The sequence below is a fragment of the Oculina patagonica genome, chromosome 14 (assembly GCF_052425735.1).
Source record: "Oculina patagonica isolate OP01 chromosome 14, crgOcupat, whole genome shotgun sequence".
NCBI lineage: Eukaryota > Metazoa > Cnidaria > Anthozoa > Scleractinia > Oculinidae > Oculina > Oculina patagonica.
In genome coordinates, this window is record NC_135771.1 from 22,990,648 (window position 1) to 23,005,571 (window position 14,924).

The 14,924-nt window shown below is 38.4% G+C and overlaps 3 protein-coding genes across 4 annotated transcripts; 1 reads left to right on the forward strand and 2 right to left on the reverse strand.

Annotated features, from left to right (window-relative positions):
- Window positions 1-385: 385 nt before the first annotated feature.
- On the reverse strand, window positions 386-2,468 carry LOC144637845 (NADH dehydrogenase [ubiquinone] 1 alpha subcomplex subunit 7-like). The gene is made up of 4 exons (XM_078496932.1): window positions 2,345-2,468; window positions 2,220-2,266; window positions 1,638-1,769; window positions 386-876 (listed from the first exon to the last, which is right to left on the reverse strand). The coding sequence occupies exons 1-4, from the start codon at window positions 2,393-2,395 to the stop codon at window positions 810-812; spliced, it is 297 nt and encodes a 98-aa protein (XP_078353058.1). The 5' UTR covers window positions 2,396-2,468; the 3' UTR covers window positions 386-809.
- Window positions 2,469-2,676: 208 nt separating this feature from the next.
- Window positions 2,677-4,645, forward strand: LOC144639276 (small ribosomal subunit protein eS28). 2 transcript variants are annotated; one of them, XM_078498583.1, is made up of 4 exons: window positions 2,677-2,765; window positions 3,111-3,158; window positions 4,334-4,475; window positions 4,550-4,645. In XM_078498583.1, exons 1-3 carry the CDS (start codon window positions 2,739-2,741, stop codon window positions 4,454-4,456), a joined length of 198 nt encoding a protein of 65 aa, XP_078354709.1. In that variant the 5' UTR covers window positions 2,677-2,738; the 3' UTR covers window positions 4,457-4,475; window positions 4,550-4,645. The 2 variants fall into 2 exon arrangements, with proteins under 2 accessions (XP_078354709.1, XP_078354708.1); XM_078498582.1 differs by having other exon boundaries at window positions 4,334-4,456.
- Window positions 4,646-6,210: 1,565 nt separating this feature from the next.
- Window positions 6,211-11,606, reverse strand: LOC144639260 (ubiquitin-like-conjugating enzyme ATG10). The gene is made up of 6 exons (XM_078498559.1): window positions 11,361-11,606; window positions 10,247-10,372; window positions 9,260-9,383; window positions 8,798-8,895; window positions 7,274-7,377; window positions 6,211-6,647 (listed from the first exon to the last, which is right to left on the reverse strand). Exons 1-6 carry the CDS (start codon window positions 11,466-11,468, stop codon window positions 6,566-6,568), a joined length of 642 nt encoding a protein of 213 aa, XP_078354685.1. The 5' UTR covers window positions 11,469-11,606; the 3' UTR covers window positions 6,211-6,565.
- Between the last annotated feature and the right edge of the window lie 3,318 nt (window positions 11,607-14,924).

The following is a 14,924-nucleotide window of genomic DNA, read 5'->3' on the forward strand; positions in this document are numbered from 1 at the left end:
TCCCGAGCCACAATCTCTTGTGGTTTCTAAGGCTAGGAGAACATTTTTTGAGATCTGTTGTCCCTCCCTATATCACACAGTAGCATGCCTTAATATTTGGGGGAGTGGGTGCCCTAAAGTCATCTGCAAACATCTGAGATATCACTAGCCTCCTTCAAAGCCATTACTTTGGTTTATATGCAGCATTTAGGGAGGAGATCAAGAGTAATGTCTCATTCCAAATATTGGCTAAAAAAGAGACTAATTTTTGTTTGTATGATCAATGATCATTGCACTTTTTCATGCTTACATTAAAAAAAACGAATGTCTGTTCAAGAAAAGGCTAAAGAGCCTAGTAACATAAAACCACTTTACTGCAAAAATTGCAAATCATTTAAACAATGTATAGGTGTTTGGTAGAAATGATCACGTTTATTCATTTAAATTATATTATGTACATGTATAAAGAATAAAACTCCAACACCAGCATTAAATTTAGTTCACAACAAGTATCACCGAAAGTATTGAAACACAAATATTTGTCATATATGATCTGAATGAAGTAAGTCTCGATCACCCCAATAAAATTTGATTTTTAATACACTTTTTAAGTTGTTTCCAAAAGGAAATATCTCCAGATAAGACTAATACTATCACAGACAAAGTTTTCAACAAAATCCACAATGATCTGACATTGCCCATCATAAAAAATATTGGGCTCCCTGCTTTGTATTCACCACAGTCAGTTCAAGGAAATATTTTAAGATCTTCAAATAAAATAATGTTTAAACTAATTCATTCCTCCACCAAGAGGACTCCTTTGTTGAGGCTCAGTCTTCATCTGGATCAAACACTTTTCCTGGAGTTTTTGCAGTTAACGATTTCACTTCCTCTTCCCTAAAGAAAGCAAAGAAGAAAAACTGTTTTAAGAAGACCAGATAGATGAGTGCTTTCATCCCTTCAAGTTTATTTTTTTTCTTAGTGGCATTTGACCACTGACTTCTCAGGTTTGGTTGCCAGTGGAAAATTTTAGTCGCTAAATTAAGCTCACGCTTTCAATTCTTCTTCTCAATTTTAGTCGCCAGGCTGGCGACTTTGATTCCAATTTAGTCACCAGCTCCAAAATTTTGGTATGGCGACTAAAATGGTCTTAACTTGGAGGGTTGGCTTTATGGAAAGATACGCCAAGGATTTTAAGTCTACACCAAGGTCCTTTGTATTCTTACCTAAACTAAGTCATCTGAATGCCAGTTTAAAAACGCCAACTATGATTGTACAAAAGTATGGCGTGCACTTTTAAAATCCATGCCAAAGACCTTTGGCGTAAAAAGTTAAGGGTAAAGCCTGCAGTCGAGCCAAGTGACTCATCAGGCCAGAGCTTATCCCGGTTTCTGTGGCATTAAGTGGCTAGGAGTATTTCTACTCCCCTTGGATCAGATGTCCATTGCAGGGTTACCCCCAAGCAGTAAATTTGCCGGTACCCATTTATACACCTGGGTGGAGAGAGGTGGTATGAGAGTAAAGCGTCTTGCCTAAGGACACAATGCAGTGCCCTGGCCAGGCTTGAACCTGGACTGCTCGAGGTCACCGCACCTCCCATAAAGATCTTTGGCGTAACCTACATAAAATGCAGCCTGGATTACAAGACAGTCACTTACCCTGACAACATCTTCTGCTGGCCATACAATATAACAGGTGGCATTGAAGCTCGTCTCACATCTCGATCACAGTAATAGTTATTACCTAGTTTGTGAGCTGGGCCATCAGGAAGGTTAGGATACGGCTGGGTTCTAATAAAACATTACAAAACCTTATTGCCATGATTAATAAAGAAAATTAATGCAAACCATTTAGATCTAACAATTCTTGGTTTGCAACCACGTGACAAGGCGGCCATGTTGGATGACAAAACAATAAAACATGTTTTTGCGGAATTTGCATAATAAAAAAGTTTAGTTCCCAACGGAGGAGATCGCTTTGTTCCTGTCATCCAACATGGCTGCTGTGACGTCAGCTGCAAACCAGCAATATTGTTTATGTAATAAAATTATAGAATGCGTGAATTAATGTAGGTTACAAATACAATTTTTATGAGAAAGACCTTATTTAAGAGATGATTTTTAAGTTCTGTAGATGTGGTAATTTATTATTTTAGGTTTTCCTGAACAGAAATTAATTAACTTAAGTTTACAAGATCTGTGCATGAATAATTTCAACTACGTCTGAAATCTATGAGTTACCTTGGAGCTTGATCATAGGGATACCGCGACGAAATTTTGAGTGTTTTCTGTGTTGAGAAACAAGGTACATCATTAGTAAATCCATTGTTCACAATTCATAGCTATCAGCAGCCGTTTATACTTACTCCAATAAGAAAATTCCGAATCGCCTGAGTTACTCTTGTTGCCGACGCCATTTTGGAGGCAAATCAAAGTTTGCGTTGGATCTTGGGATCGTCAGACGTCAGACCTAGTCTTCCTCGGCCAAAAGGAGAAATTTAAAATTGAATGGACCGAAGATAAATAAAATCAGACTCCTAAATCTGCAAATTACTTTTAAAGCAATAAGTATAAAAGTTAAATATTCCATAAAACGCTTTTAATCGTGTTTTCAACTCTTTTTTTGTTTATTTTCTCGCTTTCTTGTAAATGTAATCTCGTTTCCAGTGCCCACGATTGCTTCACTCCCAGCATTCCGCGCGCGCATGAAAGCCGCTTTGACCACGTGGTTCGTTCTCTTTCATCCGCCATATTTGCACGATGGACAAGCCTGTAAAATTAGCCAAGGTAATTTGGATATTTCTTGGTCTACCAAAAGTAAATTTTACCTTTTTCCTGTGTAGAAACCTTCACTTGACTTGCTGTTAGGTTTTTAAATCATTATTTTTATACAATTAGTGGTTTTTTACGAGATATGTCCAAGAATGTTTTTGGTTTTACGAACCTCAATTTAAAGGTTTCCTGTACATGTGAAGATTCTTAGTTTTTATCAAGGTTACTGGCTCTCTACGAAACGATTTTCACGAAAAATAAAAGTCCGTTTGCATCTTTTAGTATCTATTTATGACATAAAGTGCATTGTGAAACTTTTAGAGTTAATTTTGCTAACTGTCCTCTCTCTTTCTTTTAAAGGTAACCAAATGTTTGGGACGAACTGGCTCCCAGGGCCAATGTACTCAGGTAATTAAGTCCAAGATTTATTTTCTCCTAACGAATCAATCTATAGCCAGCTCACAGTTGACAATAACATGGAAATTGAGTATAGATTATCTTCCATTAGTACTCTTAGAACAAGCATCTGACAATCAAAAAGAGTATTGATAATTTGATTTTTAAAATGAAAAGATGCATCAAGACAGAAAGATTTCTGTATAGGGTCTTACATAATTTTACATATAATTTCTTTCATAACATTCTTATCAAAACAGCAGTCATAACGAGAATGGGACTGTTTCCATCAAGATGTTGTGATCTCGGTGAACTCATTGATCATAAGGAGTGACTTCAGTAATGACCTTGTAAACTATGTAGATGCACATAGAGGGTTTTCACTTAAGTGTCGAAAGCTAATTGTGTTTGCTTTGGTTTTGCATTGCTACGCTTAGTGATTGGCTCAAAAATCTTGCGCCACTTTCTCAGCCAATCAGAACAAAAACCAAAACCAATCATGACTCGCTGGCGAACGTTTTCCCGCGCTTCGTGCCGGTTACATGTATTTGCTTCGAGTTTTGATTGGTTCACTGGATTGTCTGTGTTCTTTGTGATTGGCCAGAGTAATTAGTTTGGTTTTGGTTTTACGACACTCAATTGAAAACTGCTCTATCAGAAGAAAGAGTACGTTTCTGTCCTTGTACACCAGAAAACAAGAACTAAAACAAAGAAACAATGCCACAGGGATACAGTAATTACTGTTCCTTTGTTGATGGTGCTCTTTTCACTTGATCATTAATGCAAATGCTCAAAAAGCCCACGATGTTCTGGACTATTTCTGTGGTTTTGCAAACAACACAATATAATCCACCGTACCAAAAAAGATAGCGACTGGTATATTCACCTATAATTCCTTGTGCGCGAAAATGTCAAACATAAAAACGCACAGGGAAGCTCTAAAAACTTAAACCTTGCATGAACAATATAGTTAGTAATGTGGTGTGGTGGTAGAAATGTGGTGGTCTTAGTGCTCTATTGTCTGAGTTTGGTTTGCAAGGTATTGTGGTAAAATGTACAGCCACCATCTCTTTTCCATACGGTGGATTAAACAGCTGGCCCAGTGCAGCCTTTTGAAAGGGCTTAAATTTACATCATATGGCAGTATTCTAAACATGTTCTAAGTGAATTGTTTGGGCCATTTCTAGGTACGAGTAGAGTTTTTGGATGACACAAACCGATCCATCATTCGTAATGTTAAAGGACCAGTCCGTGACGGAGACATCTTGACCTTACTGGAATCGGAACGAGAAGCTAGAAGATTAAGATAGGTGAGAGCTTATTTCTAAGGTAAAGTAGGTATTTAAAGTTATTTAGTAATTTGTAATGCATAATATTGATTGAAGAAATACTTTCTTTTGCAGAAGGCAGGCAAGAAAAGAAGCTTACCCAGACGTAACAACTTCTGTGAAAAAGCTGATTTTGAATTGTAATAAAAACCTTAACTGTCATACTCACAAGCTGGTGTTCTTGTTTTTATATTTTTATTATTTTTTGTCATTATTATTTCAAGAGAGGGATGCATTTTCTTGAAAATATTTCAGTCTGATAGATAACGCAACGGTAGTTGAGAAAACAATGTATTGTTTTTGGCAATTCTTCATTGGGGTATACAAAAAGTGTCTGATTTTTATTAACCAAGGGAAATGAAGGACAAGTACTTGATCAAGAGTAACCAAAAGTTACCATGCCATCATGGTGCAGTCTTCAACTTAACAACAAAAACAGCTGTAAGTCAGGTCTTGGAGACCTGTCTGCTACTAAGTTGTTCCCTTCCAATATAAGGGGTTCTGAAAGTTGGTGGTGCAGCAAGGGGAGGAGCAAAAATGTAAGGCCATAAGGGCTAGACATTTCTTCCTTAAGGCCTGGCTAAACCACGCGGGAAACATATGTTGCGGAAACAAACTTTGCTTCACGGAAACAAAAAATGTTTTTGCCTCAAGTCAAAAACATTTTTGCTTGCTGGACACAAATTTTGCTTCCGAAACATATGTTGTCCAGTTTAGCCGCCACAGAAACAATGTTGACTAGTTTATGGGCATGCGTGACACTTTGTTCCCGGAACATTGTTTCCTAGTTTAGCCACTCAGGCAGCAAAACATTTTCATTGCTTCCCGCTAATTTAGCCACCTAGAAAACATGACAAGAAACAATGGTTCCGCAACAATGTTTCCTAGTTTAGCCAGGCCTTTACTCAAGCAAAAAAAGTGCCATTTCCCCTGGTAACCCCGGTTTAGAGCACCACATGGCCAATTTCACACTGCCCGTCCCCATGTGGAGGGCTTTTGAATCCACCAGAACACTAGAAGTAGACTGGTAAAGTTGTTGACTAGGTCAGTGTGGTTTCAGGGGTGGGGGTGACGAACATACTTTCCGAGGACTACAGTAAAAACCCGCGTTTTAGAACAAGTGGATTAAGAACACCCAGGCCTGAATTTAAGAAATAAAGTACCATTTATATAAGAACACATTCAGCCTGAAAAATGAAAGTTGTTCTTATTTGGAAAAATATCAAAGATCAACACTACTTTTCATTGCACACATAATAGTTCCACCCCAATTACAGTACAGTATTGCCTTGATTTATCAATTTTATTAAAATTAAAATACAATTGTGTGCATATATATTGATTTCATCTATTGGTAGCCTAGTATGTTCCTTATTTTAAGAAACTTTTTAAGAACACTTACAGGCTGATTTTGCAGATTATAACCCTTCATATAAGAACCAAATCAGCCTGAACTGCCAAAATAGGTGTTCTTATACGCGGGTTTTTACTGTACTAATTTGGCTCCCTAACATAACATAACATAACATAACATGAACTTTATTAAAACTCGAATTGTAGACTAGCCTGAAAAAGGCTAATATCTTCGAGAAACAAAAATTGTAAAAATCCCTTCCCTGTGAAGGGATTCCTACAAGTTGTGGAAAATTAACACACTTGAAGGAAAACAAAAGGTTGAACCAAATGTTATTATCAATATCATATTTTTTAATATTATCTTAAAAAAAATTAATGCCAGCATTTTAGTCAGAAAACTGAGAGCTGTCAGTGACTCAGTATATGTAATGCGGCTAGCGTGTATATTACTCTTGGCAATTAATAATTTGCTTTACAAGGACCCTTGTAAACCCAGGGTCTGCAAGAAAACTGTCATGAAATTTAATTCTCATAATTAAAAATAAGTAGGTTGGTCGACCGTCCTGGATCATTCAAACCGCTCAGTGCTGCACATTTTATAAGTTCACGGTGTCTCCTGAGATACTTGTTATGTAGGTACCATGGCGGTTTCCAAGCACAGGCTATAGTCCTGAGGCAAAATTCTTGGGTCCAACCAGATATGTTTTAAGTGAGTCCACTTGCAATAAGCCACTGTTACATTGAGTAAGCTGGGGAGATATTGAGGCCCACAACTGGTCCCACTGTGCTAAGCCATGTGACAAGATAGTTAGCAGACCTGAGAATAAAAAGAAAATGTTTGAGTTCAAATTTATGATATATACTGTATATAGGATAAGTGGGATGTTGCAGGGTTAGCCTGATGAAGGGTAGTGCTTTTGTGGGATTAACATAGCCAGCGACAAGCTATTGGATTGTATCATAATTTCCTCATAAAATATACACAGGTTGTTCCCTGGAATCTAATAATATTGTTTTGTTCCAGAAAATATTCAAACTTTCCTTTACTCCCACCCACTCAATCCTAAATTACTGTGCACTTGGGCACATAAGGCCATGACCAGAGATTGCCACTGCTGCCTGTCCTAAACACCTTCCTCCCCAGCTGGCTCCGCTCACCCACCTCTTTTTCCACTGTCTGTCACCAGGGTTACCTACCCCATGGATTTTTTTTGGTTTGCCCCCCCCCCCCCCAACTCCTGCCCCTCTGAAAATGCAAGTTTAGCTTTATACTTTAGTTGTAAAACTATCACGTGTATCCCTCTATAAATAAAGTTTGATTGATTGGTTGATTGATACTTATCTTTTAAAATTGGCTTTTGATACCCCCACCCCCTCACACTTTCCAATTACCTTATGTGGGGGTGGGTATTGATATTTTCTGGAACAACACATTATTTTTACCTGTCAGTTTCAAGTTCTTCTGTAACACTTGACACTCTTTTCATCATGTCTGCAGTGTGACAGGGATGAAGCTGGTAAAATGGAACTCCAAGATAAGGGTGTTCCTGGAAAACAATAATAAATTATTAAAAACGACACAAAAACAAAAGGACAACATTATTAGAAACAAGCAGTGCAATTAGTCAAAATAATATTAGACAGTGACCTTTTATCATGGCAAATTACATTATTAAAAGCACCAGAAAAACTAGAGTTGGAGGGGTGGTGAGTGTTCCTTCTAAAAGCGAATACCGTAAAATTCCGCTTATAAGCCCCCCCGGTTATAGGCCCATCTACCTAGAAACAAAATAATACATCCGATTATAAGCCCTCCCGGATACAAGCCCCCCTCTGCTGGATGACAGTACTGAATAGGGCTAAATGTTGCTTTATTATGCGTTTTTAACTTAAAAACGTATTTCGATTAACACTTCTGTGGCTCGTTTCGAAACATTTTTTTTATTCCGGTTATAAGCCCTCCCAGATATAAGCCCCTCCGCTTATAAGCCCACCTAAAACCCCAGCTTACGAAGTTGTATAAGCCCAGGGCTTATAACCAGAATTTTACGGTATCTCACAGAATATGAGTCAAATTTTACAGGTCTCACCAATTCAATATATTTTTTGTGACACGTCAGAGTCTGAGACTTTTTTGTCTAATTATACTCTTGCAAAAAAAAATCCAGGTTCACAAAAAAGATAGAAGCACTGCTGACTTGCAAATTATGTCTTCCAGTTGTCGTTTTCCACCCCCATAATAGGGGCAGAGAGGTCACATGATATCAAATCCAGCATGAAGGGAGTCAACTTTGTCCAAATAACAGCTGTGATCTTTATCAGGGTATAAAAACATAGAAACTAAATAAGGTTTTTATATACCGTATTTATTCGATTAAGCGCCCTGGGCGCTTATTAAATTTTTCGACCTTGAGAGTGGGCGCTTATTCGAGGTGGGCGCTTAATCGAGGCTGAGCGCTTATTAAATGTTCGCGATTTTCAGCAAATAGTAAGCTTATTTTCGTAACAAAACAATAAAAAATAGCAAAATGTGAAGACCTACCAAAGCAGAAACTTAACTGTTTATTGAAAGTTTCTGTAAAATACTAAGAAAACTCGGTCATGGGGGGAGTCTTTTTAGTAGTACTTAGTCAATTTCAATAATCAATACTCCTCTTGTGCACTTCAGTTTTTTTTGTGGTGTGGGGGTGGGTGCTTATTCGAGGCTGGGCGCTTATTAGCTTTTCCTACCTTCAGGATGGGCGCTTATTCGAGGCGGGCGCTTATTCGAGGCGGGCGCTTAATTGAATAAATACGGTACATTACGCCAATAAAATTTTAAAAAATAAAACTTAAGGTAAAAGCTGTTAAAATTGATGCTTAACGTTTTCGATCGAAAATATAAGCATCAATTTTAACAGCTTTAATACCTTAAGTTTTATTTTGTAACTAAGGTTTTATATATATATTAGGTAATAGTACCGGTACCTGTTGTGTTAGAAATGTCCATTTTTCATATTCAAGCCTTTCACGGTAAACATCAGGAACATTTTCCCATACTTCTTCCAAGCTGACTAGTTTCCCATCTAAAAACCAATCATTTAATATATACTTAGCAGAGACAAGTTTCTTCTCATGGTGCCTCTCTCCACCCATTATACATGTAAATTGGAACCAGAGAATTTAATGCTTGGAGGGTAACCCTGTGATGGACTAGCATCCCATCCAGAAGGGAGCAAAAATATTTCTAATTGCTTAATGCTATGGAAACTGGAAAAAGCCCCAGCCTGATGGGCCACTAGACTCAAATGCAGACTTTATAATGGTATTATATGAGACTAACTGGTGAAAAATCATCCCTCAAGAAAATAAAGGGGTAAGGGTAGGTCTTGCATTTTCATAGGTAGGAGCAGTTTTAGATCAACAAGTAGAAATCCCAGTACAAATTACCTTGTTGGCTTGCAGTGAAATATAATACAGGAACATTATAGCTGATGCTGTAAACAACATGATACTCATACTTTAGAAACTCCTTTTTCACACTTGACTCCAGATCGCCTGGCATTGCACAATCCTGAAAAATTCCACAAAAAAAAGCAACATAAAAAATAGGGTACCCAACAACTTATGATTTATAAGAATTGAAAAGTATCATATTTTCCAATAATCAATGAGAGATATGGTGGCCATAATGACTAGTGTGCTGCTCTATGGTTAAGTGGTCCAGGTACCCCACCCTTGGTGAGGTCATTGTGCTGTGTTCTTGAGCAAGGCAGCTTGCTCAGTGTCTCTCCCCAATTAGAATACAAGTGGGTACAGCCCGGGGGGTGCCCTCGGACTATAGTTGGGTGGGGGTGTGCTGCTGGGACTGTGAAATCCTTACCATGTACCAGACCATGTTCAGCTGATTTTGCAACCCTATATTAGACTAGACACCGAAAATCCCTACCCTATCCCAGACTTTCTTTTTTTAGAACTGTATCTCTATCAGTGTTTTAATGGAAAACCACCTGTCAACGATGTTGCAATGATTTTATTCATGTTTAGGAAAGCCCTTTCTCTTCTGAGAACTTTTCTATTCCTATTCTGGACTTTAATTGTCATACCATCGAACAGTTTTCCAGCAAATGATACCCTTTCTAGACCAAAACTCTCTGCTTTCTATACTCTATCCCAAACTAAACTGCTTGAAAACAATACCCTTCACAGCGGTACATACCTACATAGCTCAAATATGGGAGGCCCCCCTCACCCACACTCCCCTGTACCCACCGTACCCACAAATCCACAAATTGCTTAGGCAACTTGACAGAATGCTGGAGAGTACCCTGAAAAGGACTAGAGTCTCACAAAAGCTATAATTGAAAAATTATTATTGTTAACTGATAGGTTCACCTGCTGTAGATACAGTAAATAATCCGATAAAAAATCTCTTACATCATCTTCCTCCACCACACCCCAGTTTTTATCCTCTGTAGAAGTAGCATCTGTTGTTTCTTCACTTGCTTTATGATCACCCAGCTGAACTTGGGATTTAGTTGCGTACTTCACTTTTCTTTTTCCCTTTTTCAATATGAAATAAAGAGTAATTAAATTCAACAATAATCACCATTAGCATAGCTTTTGGGTGCATTCTCTGTACACCAAGTTGCATTTTTTACACTAAGATCTTCAACATGGATTATTATTCTTTTTTGCATATTGTGGCATCCAATTGAAGTCTTTAGAATGAACTGGTGTGTCTTAGGTAGGCCAGGTTCTGATGGATATTTTGCCTTGACATATGGCATAGAATTTGATACGCGGATGTATTTTTGGCGTATGGTGTATGTACAGAATGTACCAAGGTGTATGGTATATGTTGTGGTTTAAATTTATCTTTGGCTTAAAATTTTTCAAACCAGTTGGATTTTTATTTTCCTTTGTCTCAAACTATGATAATAAATATGAGACAAAATGAAAAAAAAAATCAAACAAGTTTGAATACTTTTAACCCAAAGATAAATTTAAACCAAATAAATTTAAATGACTCTGCCAAGGTCCTTTAAATCAAATTTTCCGATGAGAATCCCATCTTTTCATAGGAGAGTTCCCCCCTTCCACATATTATTACAGCGTAGCTATATAGTGCTGGGGATGGTTGGTTTGACAGGAGGGGGGAGGGTTGAGAGGAGCCAGGGGCAATGTGCTAACGATTAGTGTGAACTGTACAAATTTTTAGCACATCGATGAGCCAACAAAATCTAAATTCTAGACATCATACAGTTTCGAGATTGTGGGTGAATATAATTGATTGCAAGAATCAAACTTGTCCTTATTTTCAAAATATAATTTTTGATTATGGAAAGATCTATTTTAAAAACTGTTTGATGCTGAATGCAGAAGTCAGGTAAGTCAAAATTTTCACCGATGTAAAATGGGAACTTTTATTTTGAAATTTAAGGTGTTAACTTTCTAGCCAGGAAAAATAGGAAAGAGAAAACTGAACTAGCTAAGCCCCGGAAGCAGGCGGAAGTCACCAGTAAATGCCACTCCTGCTACAAAATCTTACCTTTGAAAACTCTAAATTCCAAGGTTCTCCAACTTTTCTGGCTCTTTCAAGGAAGTCAAGCAGGTCATTTTCGAATTCTTCGTATGACAAAGTACCCGTTTTCCACATTCACAAAATACCTTCGTCTCCAAAATCCAAATGTGATAGACGAAGCTCAAGTACGAAATGTGACAGGCGTCTCCGTGAAGAACTGGTGACGACTATAGTTTTCTCCCGTGTCGGGTAGGGAGGGTGATCCTGATATCACTAGACGGTGAAATATAATATATTTTGATATGTAGATCCATCTAGTTACCAAACTTCTCAGTAGGGAATTCAAGGGTATAAGTAGGAGGTTGCGAAGGATTTTCCAAGTGTATTTGGCTGTTGAGGGCGAGAGGCAGCGGGGGGAGGGGAGGCTGGTGGAGATCGTGTTTATATATTTTCTGCGGTATTTTTGAGTAGTAAACACGAGTCGTGTTAAAAGAGATATTAATGCGGGTTTAATTTTGAGGTTAACATATATTTCGTGACGTTTTAATTCATATAAGGTAGTTTTCATAGGGGGGCGGGGGGAAGAAAGCGGTTCTTTGGGTGGGGTAGGAGAGAGAGAGACCAGTTACGTAGCCCCACTGGCCCGAGCAAAACTGTGTCGCATCAACTTCCTAGCCCACTCCCTCTCACTTTCAATCCCCTACTTCCATTTCTTGCGGTATAATTGCTGTTTTTCGCCCGTGAGTGGAACAAATCTTGTTTTCTCTTGCGCGCGTACGTTTAGAATCGTTGCCCCTTTACAGAATGTGCCTCTTTGGGGGCCGCTGCTTCGATTTCAAAGTAATTCGAATTTTGGAGACGATTTTCCAATAAAAAAAAAATCAAGTTTTCGACTGCTATTTAGAAAGAAAATGCTTCTGAAAATATTTCGTGTTCAGAAAACTGCCGACTTTTTCATGGGTCAAGGCGAAAACCCATTCAAATGCATCATCCTCATGCACCTGCCTGTCAAGCAAGGTGTTCTACAAGGTGCTAAAAATAGCACAGATTTTTCGCGTTTGTTCCAGTTGATCCAGAGACAATATTTTTAACAGAAATCTGTTCCTTTACATTTTAGCTTCTGTTGTTGTTGTTGTTCTTTTCCTGAGAGTGCTTCCGCGGAATACTGGTGATCTTTTTGTCTAGCTGAGATCTGCAAGTACCGCTTTGGAAAAAGGGTACAATAATTATTGTCGGCTCGCGATCTCAAAAATAAAACAATATGATCAAGCAACTGATTTTTACAAAGAAATAGAATGGACGGCTATGGGTCGGCTATTTTGAGGGAATTTTCGGACTCTTTTTATATCTGATCTTGGCGGATTTTCTAAACCCCCTGACCTTTCCAAGGACGATGGGAAGTGACGTCACGAAGAGGGCGGCGCTTTTATTGTTAAAAGCGGGTTCTAACTGACAAGTCTTTTGTCATTGTCGTTATTGAGCAACCATCTGCCGTGGAAACAATGACAAAGTTTCTACGCCGATATGGAAAACAGCTCTACCACACATGAAATTTTAATTTTTGTCTCGACATCGACATACATTTAAGAAGAGTACGGCGTATTTTTTTTTCGTGTTGTTTTGAAACTTCTTTTGTGTACGCCGTCAAACCGAAAACACGTGAGGCGATCGCGGAACTGTAAATATACGCCAAGTACGGTTAAACAAAACAACGGTGGTGTGCAGAATGCGTGAGGTCTTCTCGCTTTAAGCGATAAAATCTGAGAAAGAACAAACTCGTTGACGGGTTGAAGACGATCGCAGCTGCTATCAATCGTGTTCGAGAGCGCGTTTCACCGAAAGCGGAAAAGCCCGCATTATGTAATATTCTTTGAAATTCCGAATTAAAGAATTTTAAACTTGTATATTCCGTTGCGCTTCAGTGATCCTGCCGATTATGTGAAATTCGGTATTTTGGAATCGTTCCAGTTAATCCCGTAGTCACTTTGAATAAATCGAATTTTATTTTGCACCCATGGGAATAGACGTGAACCTACTCACGCGCTGCGCTGAGCTCAAAAGCCTTTCTCCGGCTCGAAATTTTCTCTCACTTTCTCAAAAACTTGTTAGGCTGTTATTTTTTTAAAAATATGACTCTTCAAAGGAGTTAAGCTGTTCGTAATACACAAAAACCCGACGAAACGTAAACTTCAGTTTTTCGTGGCCTTGTGTGATCTTTGGAAATGCAGAAACGGTAATGGACTCCAACTACTGGAAGGTGGAACAGCGGAGACTTAACAACATCATGATGTTAAAAAACGCTAGAAAATTCCCTAGTAGATTCTCCGTGATGTAGCGTCAAGTGAGCGGTATTTTCTGAACAACGGTTCCTCTCCTTCTAAAGACATGTAAAAACATTCAGTAAGTTATCATTTTAGTTTATACCCTTTGATGTTCACTCTTAGTTTAGATAGATCTCCCTCGCTTAAGATTTTTTTCATATACTGTTTACAAGAGGGGACATGTAGCAGGAACATTTTGCATTGACACTTCCTGACGTGCACTGATACTTTTTGGCTCGTGCAACCCAAGTTGTCGCCATAACATGTCTCTGCTACACGTCCTTTTGTGTGAATATTCATGATTGAAGTTGTCTCTGCTTCTTTCCTTCCCCCAGTCGGGGTTGCTTAAAAATATTTTTACACCGAGAGGATTCGCCCCAAGTTCCAAGCCCTTATCCTATAACCATTACCATTTTGATAGAAAAGGTTACCCTTTAGTAGAGAAAAATTTACCCCTGTAACATACCTACTAGATGCTACAACTATTCTAGAAACTTTTCATCACTTGAATAACCTCTTTAAATCATGTCCCCTTAATAACTAAGTTGAATCGACCTTTTGGTGGGACTGTTCGAAAAATCTGAAAGGTTCTTTTAAATACAAGAGATTGAACGTGACAATGTGAGCGCGTTGCCCTTTAAAACTAAACTGTTTTTAGGCTGCCCTATCATTTAGAAGGCAGCTAAAGCAAAGGAGCCTTGCAAACCCCTGGCTGTAATCCACCTTGCCAATCACAGATAGAAAAAGAAAGAGCGTGATAAAAAAAAAATGCCAATTTTGCATCCAGCACTCCTTTTCCAACGTTGTCCCAGCTTTGTTGGACACGATATAACGAAAAAAAATAATGCATGTTTTATTGGAGAAGTTCAGAGCTACCAAGAATCAGTATTTGCGTCGCGCGCTTACGTTTATGGTCAACAAGTTAGCCAGCCACTGCGCGATTTTTTTTGCGCAAGAAAATGAAAAGGAAGACTGAAATAGAAGAAAGAAACACTGGCTTTTCAACGGATATAAAATTGCCTCTTTATTTTGTGTGTGTGTGTTTTTTACACCAAATCGGACGTCTAGTGACTTATCAATCTCCTTAGCAGATTCTCGCCGCGATCTTACACATGCACTGTATTTTTAACCTCCCATTCAGAGGATATTTTTTACGTGTGGTTTGGCAGCAGTGGAGGACGCTAACAGAAGCGCCTTTGTGCCCACATTGCGGACCTTTTGGATTCTGTGATAAGCAGGATTTTTTCCCTAAGTGGACTAAATATTTTGT